Source organism: Pogoniulus pusillus, chromosome 17, assembly GCF_015220805.1.
Source record: "Pogoniulus pusillus isolate bPogPus1 chromosome 17, bPogPus1.pri, whole genome shotgun sequence".
NCBI classification, from domain to species: domain Eukaryota; kingdom Metazoa; phylum Chordata; class Aves; order Piciformes; family Lybiidae; genus Pogoniulus; species Pogoniulus pusillus.
In genome coordinates, this window is record NC_087280.1 from 15,517,630 (window position 1) to 15,529,045 (window position 11,416).

An 11,416-nucleotide genomic window follows, 5' to 3' on the forward strand; every position below is an offset into this window, starting at 1 on the left:
ACCAAGTATTTGAGAGGTTGCCTCACCAGTGCCCAGTACTGGAGGGGGAAATAACTTCCTTGAGCCTGATGCTCACATTATTACAAATTCAACGAGCACAGAATCATCAGAGGAAGGGATCTTAAAGGACATTTATAGAATCAGAGAATCAACCAGGTTGGAAGAGACCTCCAACCTCATCCACTCCAACCTAGCACCCAGCCCTGGCCAATCAACCAGACCATGGCACAAAGTGCCCCAGCCAGGCTTTGCTTGAACACCTCCAGGGACAGAAAGTCCACCACCTCCCTGGGCAGCCCATTCCAATGCCAATCACTCTTCCTGTAAAGAACTTCCTAGCAACATCCAGCCTAGACCTCCCCTGGCACAACTTGAGACTGTGTCCCCTTGTTCTATTGCTGGTTGCCTGGGAGCAGAGACCAAACCCACCTGGCTGCATCCTCCCTTCAGGAAGTTGTAGGCAGCAATGAGCTCTGCCCTGAGCCTCCTCTTCTCTAGGCTAAACAACCCCAGCTCCCTCAGCCTCTCCTCATAGGGTTTGTGTTCCAGGCCCCTCACCAGCTTTGTTGCCTTTCTCTGGACACATTCCAGCATCTCAACCTCTCTCTTGAATTGAGTGGCCCATAACTGGACACAGTTCTCAAGGTGTGGTTAGTTCCTAACCTCTCCCCTCCATGGGCAGGGTCACCTGCCACTAGACCAGGTTGCTCAAAGGCCTCATGCAACCTGGTCTTGACCACTTTCAAGGAGGGAGCATCCACAACCTGTTCCAGCATCTCATTACCCTCACTGGAAAGAATTTCTTCTTAATATCCTGTGTAAGGGCTTATGGTCTTTAAGGTCTCTTCCAACCAAACCAACTCCACAATTCTAAGGAGACACAGTAGCCAGTACCATAGCTTTTGCTCCCAGACACTCTAAGCAGAATTGTCTTGCTTGGCACCAGACAGAAAATAAACAACCAACCAAAACTGGAGAGCTCCAAGTTAATTCCACATTCAATGTTTATTTCTTTGTAATACAAATAGAAAGGTGTGCCCCAAAAGCTTGCCTTAAAAGTTCTACCCAGATCATTTAAAAAAAGACTTACAGAACATTCTTTTTTTTGTTGTTTAATCATCTGACAGTTAAAAAGATGCAGTTCAAAAAAAATCAAAGAGCATTGGGTTGTTTTGGTAGCCTGTCAAAAGAGATTTTTTTTTTACTGCCAGGAGTATCTGCAACTTCTACCAAGGAGAAGCACTTTCTGAAGCAACAGTGTAGATATGATACAATCATTTGTTTATCATAAAGGAGCTGATGCTAGGATAATTTGGGGTTGGGGAGGGTGTTAAAAATCAAGGATTGGTTTTTCTTTCAATAAGAGATTCTCAAAATGAAAGGAATAAAAGTCATGGGGGGGGACGGGGGACACCAAACATCAAAACCAAACCCTTGAGTCCAATTCAGGGAGGCACAGACTCACCCCTCCCACCCCCCCCAACACACACTCATTGGCAAAGCCATTCTCAAGCAGTTGGAAGGAAGACTCTCTTTGGTGGCAGACTACTCCATTAGCAAGATACAGCATTTGGAATTCCAGAGTGCAGATTTGATGTACTTTTGAGTTAAAAAAAGAAAGGTGCATGTTTGTCATTGTACCAACAAAAAGAAGAAAGAAAGAAAAAGAAGTTAAAAGCAGTTTTGAAATGTTGGGACACACACAAACACAAAGACCCTACCCAATTTCTTTTTTCTAGGTATCCATGCATGGGCTTTATATAGGAGTGGCTTAGCTACAGAGAAACAAACCATGATTCACTTCTGGTAATGTGCAAGGGTTGGGTGGTTTTGGGGTTGTTTGCTTTTTTTTGCTTCCCTCCAGTAGTTTTATTCCGTTTCTTGGAATAGTGTAAATGAAGAGCTTGATAGCTCAGCTATCAGTAGATAGCCATACCAGAAGGCTGTGCTGCTCTTTGGAGAGGCTGGAGTGTTGGGCAGGGAGAAACTGAATGAAAGCCACCAAGGGTAAGTGTGAAGTCTTGCATCAGGGAAAGAACCCCATGGAGCAGTACAGTTGGGGGCTGAGCTGTTGGAGAGCAGTGTAGGAGAAAGGGACTTGGGTGTCCTGGTGGATGACAGGATGCCCATGAGCCAGCAATGTGCCCTTCTGGCCAAGAAGGCAAATGGCATCCTGAGGTGCATTAGAAGTGATTCGGTTAGCAGGCCAAGAGAGGTTCTCCTCCCTCTCTACTCTGCTCTGCTCCAGTTCTGGGTCTCCCAGTTCAAGAAGGACCTCTGCCCGAAGGAGTGCAGTGCAGAGCCACAGAGCTGAGAGTTGAATCTCCCTTATGAGGAAAGGCTGAGGGAGCAGGGGCTCTTTAGCTTTGAGGAGACTGAGAGGAGACCTCAATAATCACAGAATCACAGAGTGCTGATAAAGCTGTGAAGGGTTAGCGTCAGGACAGAGCCAGGCTCTGCTCAGAGATGTCTAATGATAGGACAAGTGGCAGTGGGTGCAAGCTGGAGGAGAGAAGGTTTCACATGAGCATAAGGAAACTTTTTCACTGTGAGGGCCAGAGAGCCCTGGAGCAGGCTGCCCAGAGAGGCTGTGGAGTCTCCTTCTCTGGAGATACTCAAAACCTGCCTGGACGTGTTCCTGTGTGACTCAGGTAGGGTGTCCCTGCCCATAGCAGGGACGTTAGAACTGGAAGATCCTTGTAGTCCCTTCCAACCCTGACTGATTCTACGATTCTACTCTAAGTGGCTCTGCCCTGCACAGGGGCATTGGAATCCATGATCTTGCGAGGTCCCTTCCAACTCCTAACCTTCTGTGATTCTGTGACACCCCAGCCGAGTTTAAACCTGTATTTCCTAACAGAGCAGTACTTTTCCCCCCTTTTTTTTTCAGCAGTTTTATTCCTTATTTCCTGGAATAGTGTAAATGAAGAGCTTGACAGCTCAGCTATCGGCAGATGGCCATACCACAGCTGAATTTAAACCTGCATTTCCTAACAGAGCATTCCACACATCTGGAACTGCTGATAGCTGCTGTTCAACATGGAACTAAAAACAAAGCCCTAAAACTTTTCAAGTGTCACCAACAGCTTCAGCATCAACTGAAAGGCTTTGAAAAAGACAGTGAGGTATAAGAGCAACAGACTACTCTGTGTGTGTAGACATCACTTACAACCAACCACCACCGAATTTCCAACTGTTTGTTTTTTCCCACCTCACTCTAAGAGGTTCCAAAATTTTGCAAAGCTACTGGTGGGGGGGGGGGGGAAGGGCCTTTTTTTTGAGAGTAAATCACCACCCCAAGCACTTAGTTGCAAGTCAGTGGGGATGTGGACTGGAAACAAAACCATTCTGCACCAGCTGCAGTGGGGATTCTTTCCTTGTCTTTTTTTGGTTATAAAAACAGAGATAACAAAGCAATTCTTTTAATCAATGACCAAACTCATTTTGACGACACAAACATAATGTGGCTTAGGTTTAGGTTTTTTAGCTCCTCCCTTCCCACCACTCTCAAGATCTCATCTCCCAAGGTGAGAGCTGAGGCTGCAGATTGAACCTAGAGGAACCCAAAACCAAAAGAAGAGAGGCAAACGACTCCACATATACATCTGCATCCTGCTGTCTGCATCTGATGTCGTCCCGGGATAGCACCACCACAAAAAGTTTTCACCTAGCTCAGTGAAACTTCACAAACTCCTCCAGAGTTCTGGGGATCTGGTTTTGGTAGCTGATGTTATAGATCCGTACTGCTCGGGCAGCCAGGCACTTGAGACTCAGCTTCATTTGAGTTTTAATGAGTATTTCAGACACCCCAGTTGTACTTTTATCAAGAGGGGTTTTCTTCTGCTTGTTCGTCATGTCTGTGTGAGCACCAGCCTCCACCAGGCTATTGATGATGGAATGCAACGTCAAGAAGTCACTGATGGGCCTGTGGTACTGAACGATGATGTGGAGAGGGCTGTTGCCTTCGCTGTCCACGGCGTTGACGTCGGCGCCACAATCCAGCAGGAGCTTTGTGACCAGAGCGTTGGGAAAGCTGCAGACGTCGTTGGTGTGGAAGTCGTCGACCGGCGTGCTGGAATTGACGGCGTGGTGCAGCAGGCTGGAGCCGTCCCGAGTGCGGGGATCGAGGTGAATCAGGTTGTAAATCTGTTTGTTGATTCGGGACTGATCCTCTTCGCTGCACTGGGTCTTGGTGGAGATGCAGACCAAGTAAAGAAAGGTGAAAATGTTGCATTCGTAGTTGTCCATGGCTGTGTGGATGTCAGCGTCTTGGGTGGTTTTGATGCGGGACATGCCTTGCTCTATCTCCAACACGCTGCACCTCAAAACGCTCTCGATGTCCTTGGCCTTCACGGGCTCGTTGAGGTGGATCATCTGAGAAAAGACCTGAGCAAACCTCAGGAGGTCCTTGTGAGTGTTCCTGTTGCCTTTTTGCCTTAGGTGCAGGGCGTGGAGCCATAACTTGATACACTGTTCAAACTCCATGTTATCGGCGTAAACAGCCCCCCGGTAAATAATGGGGTGAGAAACATCGATATTGTCCGAGCCCAGAATCCTTTCCCTCACAATGAGGCCTTCCATGTGAAGGGCATCTCTGTCCTGCCTGATCGACTCTAATTCCTGAGGAGTCCTGCATTCAGTCCTGTTTCCATAAGCTTCGATTTGTGGAAGAACTTCTTTCTCAATGATGTCCTGGCTGTCTCGGTACCTCTCCAGCATGGCTAAATATAAATAGTGGTAGGTCTTCATGATATCATAATTTTCTCTGTCATTAGCAAATGAGGCACCCAGAAGCTCCAGAGCTTCAATCCTGCTTCTCCGGTCGCAGTCGGCGTGAGCCAACAGCAGCTCCACCACGTCAGCCTTGCAGCTTTCAGCGGCCACTTTGAGGGGAGTCATGCCGTGGCCGTTGACCATCATGGCCGCCTTCCACTTGACCAGCTCCCTGACGATCTCCAGGTGCCCCGCTTCCGCCGCGAAGTGCAAGGCGGTGGCGCCGCAGTGGGCTTTGGCGTTGGGGTCGGCGCGCTGCTCCAGGAGGTACCTGACCACGTCGGTGTGGCCTTTGTAGGCCGCGATCATAAGGCAAGTGTTGTCGTACTTGTTGGCGATGCTGATGTTGGCGTTGTTCTCCACCAGGTACTTCACGATGTCCAGCCTGCCGTCGAAGCAGGCGGCCCGCAGGGGAGTGGAGTTGGTCACCGTGGTGTGGTTCACGTTGGCGCCATGACTCACCAGCAGCTTGACTACTTCGAAGTGCCCGGCTCCTGCTGCGCACCACAGAGCGGTGGCTCCATCGATGACAAAGCTGGAAAAGGCAAGGCAGGAACAAGCAGTTAAAGCAACCTGCTTTCAGAGGTGGCTTCTGCAGACAGTCATGCAGCATGACTCAGAGTCATGGAACCATAGAAATGCAGACTCAGAGCCATGAAACCATAGAAATGCAGACTCAGAGCCATGCAACCATAGAATTGCAGACTCAGAGCCATGCAACCATAGAATTGCAGACTCAGAGCCATGCAACCATAGAATTGCAGACTCAGAGCCATGCAACCATAGAATTGCAGACTCAGAGCCATGCAACCATAGAAATGCAGACTCAGAGCCATGCAACCATAGAAATGCAGACTCAGAGCCATGCAACCATAGAATTGCAGACTCAGAGCCATGCAACCATAGAATTGCAGACTCAGAGCCATGCAACCATAGAATTGCAGACTCAGAGCCATGGAACCACAGAATCATTTTGGTTGGAAAAGACGTTCAAGATCATCGAGTCCAACCATCAATCCAGCACTGCCAGTTCACTGTGAAACCATGGCCCTCAGCAATGCATCGCCATGGCTTTGAAACACCTCCAGGGATGGGGACTCCACCACTGCCCACAGCAGTCTGGGACAAGTATTCACAACCCTTTCCATGAGGAAAACTGTTCCTCATGTCTAACCTAAACCTCCCCTGGTAGTTTGAGGCTGTTTCCTCTTGCCCTGTCACTTGGAGAAGAGACCAGCTCCCACTTGGCTCTAATCACCTTTCAGGGAGTTGTAGAGAGCAATGAGGTCTCCCCTCAGCCTTCTCTTCTCCAATGAACAACCCCAGTTCCTTCAGCTGCTCCTCATCAGACCTGTCCCCCAGACCCTTCACCAGCTTTGCTGCACTTCTCTGGACCTGATCCAGCACCTCAATATATTTCTCAGAGTGACTGGACCAAAAATTGCACCCAAGATTAAAGGCATGGCCTCACCAGCGCTAAGCACAGAGAGACAATCACTCCTGCAGGTCAGGCTACTCCTGAAGGTCAGGCTACTCCTGATCCAGGACAGAATGCTGGTGGCCTTTTGAGCCACCTGAGCACACACCAGCTCATCTTCAGACACTGTCAACCACCATCCCCATATCCTTTTCCACCAGGCAGTTTCCAGCCATTCTGCTCCAAGCTTGAAGTCTTAAAGTGGTATTGTGACCCATGCTGTCTACAGCAGGCACATACACACCCAGCCAGCAAAAGCTGGTTTATATCCACCCTATTTTTGTACTTGAAAGAATCTCCTGGGATGACTGAGGCAAAAGAATGAGATTTCTCAAGCACACTGACCTCCCAAAGAAGCACTGGAAGGTGAAACTTCAAAGCAGCTTGGGAATTTGGCCACACTTTGCACTAGAACAAGCTTTGAAGATGCCACCTGCAAGCTCCAGCCCTCAGCCTGGGGAGGTCTGAGGAAGAATAGCTGCAAGAATTCCATCTCCTTTGATGCCTTACGCCAGCAACTGGCACATTAAAGAAAGGCAGAAAAGTTACAAAGAGCAGATTGACACAAAAACCTTCAGCTGAATACTAAAGCTGGCTTAAGAATTTCACATCCCTTCAGTTGTCCTCTCTCCTAAGAGCTGAAAAAGTGCCCTTGCTTCCACTGCACCCACCCTGCTTGTTCCAAAGGCTCCAGAGCAGCAGCCTGGTACCAGAGAGGGCATTCTAGGAATAAAATAAAAACTTTCAAAAGCAGAATTTGTGCTGAGCTGGCAGGTGGCAGAGGTCTGGTCTCCATCGCAGCCTCACAGACAGCTGGCTGGCACTCGTGAAGGAAGGGACAGTTCAGTTCAGCAAAGCAGACTCAAACTTTCGTGAGCTGTTTTCACTCCCAAAGGCAGCACATTGTGTGGGACTGCAAAGATAAAGCTGATGTCCTTCCCTGACTTCTGAAGTGGCACTTCAGTGTAGAAACAGGCAGCTGATGCATGCTCAGATCACTGAGGGACACGAATCTGATCTCTCTGTGTCCAAGCAGGCACATTTCCCAGTTAAACAATGATAAAAAAGGAGTTAAATATAGAATCACAAAATGATTCTGCTTAGAAAAGCACTTTAAGATCGTCCAGTCCAACCATTCTCCAACTTTGCTAAGGCTGGTGCTAAACCACCTCTGCCTCTTTCAAACTCCTCCAGTGATGGGGATTCAAACACCTACCTGGGGAGCCATTTCCAGGGTCTGAGAATCCTTTCAGTCAAGAAGTTTCTCCTAATATAATGTTTTTCACATAATCATAGGACCATTAAGGTTGGAAAAGACCTCTAAGATCATCAAAGTCCAACTGTCAAGCCACGATGCCCACTAAACCACGTCCTGAAGTGTAATGTCTACATTTTTTGAACACCTCCAGGGATGGTGACTCCACCACCTCCCTGGGCAGCCTGTTCCAAAGCTTGACCACTCCTTCACTATAAAAAATTGTTCCTCATTCACAACCTAAACTTCCTCTGGTGCAACTTGAGGCCATTCACTTTCGTCCTCTTGCTTGCTCCTTGAGAGATCAACCCCCACCTGGCTCCAGCCTCCTTTCAGGGAGCTTTAGAGAGCTAGAAGGTCTCCCCTCAGCCTCCTCTTCTCCAGACTGAACAATATCAATCCCCTCAGTTACTCTTCACAAGACCTGTTCTGCAGACCTCCTCAAAGCTCACACTAAGAGAGATTGTTACACTCCTTTCCTGAAAGAAGAAGGCCATAAAGGTCTCCCCTCAGCCTCCTTCCTGATGGAAATCCCCTATTTTGGTCTCACAGTGTAAAACTGTCAGAAGACATTGGCTTCATTTTAACTTTAAAACACTGATTTTTAGCATTTTACAACACAAACAACTTGTGTGGCGGTTTGCAAATCCAGCACCTCTAGACAACACTTTGGGGGTTGCTTACGAGCTGTGGGGTGCAGAGACATCTCCACCTTTATTCACATTGACAAAGGAACTTCTTACATCGAAATGTGTTTACATTAAGGCAGGAAATAAAGTCAGAGGCTAGAATTTGTTAATGAACACCATGGTAATTTATTGCTGCACTAGAGAGGAGATTGAGAATGGAGATAAGAAATTCTTTCCGGTGAGGGTGGGGAGACACTGGCATAGGTTGTTCAAGGAGGTTGTGGATGCTCCCTCCCTGGAGGTGTTCAAGGCCAGGCTGGATGAAGCTTTGAGCAATCTGCTCTAGTGGAAGGTGTCCTTGCCCATGGTAGGGGGTTTGGAACTAGATGAGCTTTAAGGACCCTTCTAACCCAAACCATTCTGTGAATGTATGACGTTCAAGTCAAAAGGCTGGAGGTCAAAGAAGGGAAGCTGCTGTGCCACCTTATCTCCAGAGGAATGAGAGCTCTGCAGGGTCACACGCCTCCTCTCCAGGCTGTCACTTCCACTGTGCCCATTGTCCCTCAGACAACACCTCCTTTAATCTGTACCAGGCAGAGGCTCTGGCACCATCCTATCAAGGCACAGCAGAAGAAAACGCAGCAGCAGAGGCGGGGTGACAGCCCCTTCCTATCACTGTCTGCCAACACAGACCCCTCCCCTAACTGAATGTGGGACAGGTCTCACTCTAGGGTCTCTCGAACACTTCTTACTTGTAGAAAAAAAGAGGGCTGGAAGAGGAAAAAAAAACCACAAAGCAGACAGGGAAGTTGGTTCCTCCCCATTATTTCAACACATAAAAACTGAGGCGCTCTTTCCCTGGGCCAGGTAGAGCTGCACAAGGCAGAACTCCACCTCACCAAGCAGGAACCAGATGAAAGATATCAGTGGGGGCCCATTACCATCCCTCTTGGCACTTGATGTGAGCTCTTCCCTCTGCACAAGCTACCTGCAAAACCTGAAGCTGTTCAAAAGAGCCATCTGCCTTTGCTATTAGTCAGCCTGACGTTCAAGGGTGACACATAGGCAAGAGCTTCTCAAGACCTTTGACAAACAACCTTCTTCCTTCTTTCCCTGGAGCAGCCTGCCCACAGAGGGTGTTTCTTCTTCTCTAGAAACTAGATTCTAACCCCCCCTGACCACTGTGATCCTGGGCAAGCTGCTGTGGGGGACCCTGCTTCAGCAGAGGGGTTGGACTGGATGATCTCTAGATCATCCAACCCACACCACGCTGGGATTCTGCTGTGGCTATACACCACCCAGGGCCCTGGACATCAACAGTGGCACAGGCCCCATTGCCTCAACTAGGTCCCAGCCCCTTCCACCCTGTTCTTCTCTTCCCATCCTAAAATGTCACATTCCACCCCCAGCCATCCCATGCACTGGCTCCCAGCAGTGAGGAAGGGATGTTCCTCAGGATGTGTGGACTGGACACTGGAAAATCCTCGATTTGTGTAAACAAAGGCCTGGCTCCAGTGCTGAGGTATCCAAACCCTACCCTGCCTGTGCCTGCTGTCACTCACGGCAGCGACATCACAGAAGAAGGCCATTCTGGCCCAGCAGGAGGTGACCTCTTCACTGAGCAGCTCTCTAGTCTGTGCTCAATGCTACCTGCAGTTTCAGGTGGGAGGTTTCAGAAGGGCAAAAGCATTCACGGCTCAGAAAGCCTCAGGTGGGGGGTGTCAAAGAAGGCATTCTCTTGGCTAATAAAGCAACTCTCCCAACACCAGCTGGGGGAGCGGTGGGGACCCAAGTCCCTGCACCACACAAGTACCAACACCTCTCATTTCTGGTCTCCCGTGTCCTGGGCTGATCCCAGCAATGTGGGGGTTCTGTCCCTCGCCTCCACTCCTGCACTGCTAGGGCCAGCACAGAAGACATGGATCTGCTGGGGAGTGGCAAGAGGAGGCCACAGCAATGATGGAAAGGCTGGAAGCCCTCTGCTGAAGGCCAGGCTGAGAAAGCTATGGTTGTTCTGTTTGGAGAACGCTCCAGGGAAGCCTTCTGGTGGCCTCTGAGGACTTTATGGGGCTGATTGGGAAGCTGGGGACAGAGCTTTCAGCACGGCCTGCTGTGACAGGACATGGGGTGATGGTTTGAACTAAAAGACAGAATCTGGCTGGAGAGAAGGGAGAAATGTTTGACACTGAGAGTGGTGAGACCATGGCCCAAGTTACCCAGACAGGTGGAAGATGCCCCACCCCTGGAGCCATCTAAGTCAGGTTGTCTGAGGCTGTGAGCAGCCTGCTCTAGCCGCAGAGGTCCCTGCTGACTGACGGGGGTTGGACTGGGTGACCTTTAGAGGTCCTTTCCCACCAGTCCACTATCTGGTTCGATTCTGGCGGTGCAGCACGGAGCTCTACATACCCGTCGAAGCGGACTGTGCCGGTCTGCTGGGTCTGCACACGGTAGTGCTCCAGGAGCAGCCGGACCACCTTGGTGTGGCCGTTGCGGGCGGCGATGATGAGCGGGGTGGAGCGCTGCCCGCCGTGCTGGCTCACGTAGCCCAGCAGGTACTTGATGTCGCTCTCGGAGCGGTTGAGGAGCAGCGCGGCCAGGGTCAGCACTCGTCCCTCGCTCGCCGCCTTGTACACGTACCCGGCCAGGCCCTCCATCGCCGCCTCCTCCTCCTCCCGACTTCGGCCCCGACGACCGGGACGGCCCCGTTCGGGCCTACCGGCCTGCCCCGCCGCCGGGGCGGCCTCTCCCTCCGCCTCCTCCTCCGTCCTGCCTCGGTGCCCGGCGGAGGGCACATGCGGCCCCCTCGGGGCCAGCTGCCCCCCAGGCCCTGCCAGCCCCTGCGGGCCAGCGACGAGACGGGGCAGCCCCAGCGCCCACCTCCGCCTTCACCGGCCCCGGGAATCCCTGTCGCCCGCCTCGGGCCCGCGGCCCATCCCCGGCGCCGCAGCGCGGAGGAGGGAGGGAGGGACGCGACCCCGCGGCCGCAGTCGCCCCGGGCCGCCCTGCCGGGCAGCGAAGGGGAAGCGCCGAGAGCGGCAGCGGACGGACGGACGGGGCCGGCGCCGCACCGCTACGGGCCGCCGGAAGCGCCCCGCGGCCGCCGCTCCGCCCCTCCCGCCCGCGCCGGAAGCGAAACCGGAAGTGCCGCGTCCTTCCTCGCCTCCCCCCGACAATCGGCGCCAGCACCGGCGTTCCGGGGCTCGAGTGGCACAGGGCCCCGGCGACATCGAGCACCTGGGGCGGCATTGCCTCCCCTGGCCCGGCCTGCCTTCCTCGGGGGAG

General features: G+C 51.4%; 1 protein-coding gene across 2 annotated transcripts; it reads right to left on the reverse strand.

Annotated features, from left to right (window-relative positions):
* Window positions 1–986: 986 nt before the first annotated feature.
* On the reverse strand, window positions 987–11,182 carry FEM1B (fem-1 homolog B). 2 transcript variants are annotated; one of them, XM_064157876.1, is made up of 2 exons: window positions 10,772–11,182; window positions 987–5,308 (listed from the first exon to the last, which is right to left on the reverse strand). In XM_064157876.1, exons 1-2 carry the CDS (start codon window positions 10,786–10,788, stop codon window positions 3,673–3,675), a joined length of 1,653 nt encoding a protein of 550 aa, XP_064013946.1. In that variant the 5' UTR covers window positions 10,789–11,182; the 3' UTR covers window positions 987–3,672. The 2 variants fall into 2 exon arrangements, with proteins under 2 accessions (XP_064013946.1, XP_064013945.1); XM_064157875.1 differs by having other exon boundaries at window positions 10,541–11,182.
* Between the last annotated feature and the right edge of the window lie 234 nt (window positions 11,183–11,416).

What these genes read in the sequence shown, in the direction of transcription:
- FEM1B (XM_064157875.1), bottom strand. Translation starts at nt 10,788, where the DNA reads ATGGAGGGCCTGGCCGGGTACGTGTACAAGGCGGCGAGCGAGGGACGA. An exon ending in GGCACAGTCCGCTTCGACGG is followed by an intron (nt 5,309 to 10,540) that starts GTATGTAGAGCT and finishes TGCCTTTTCCAG; the next exon opens with CTTTGTCATCGATGGAGCCA.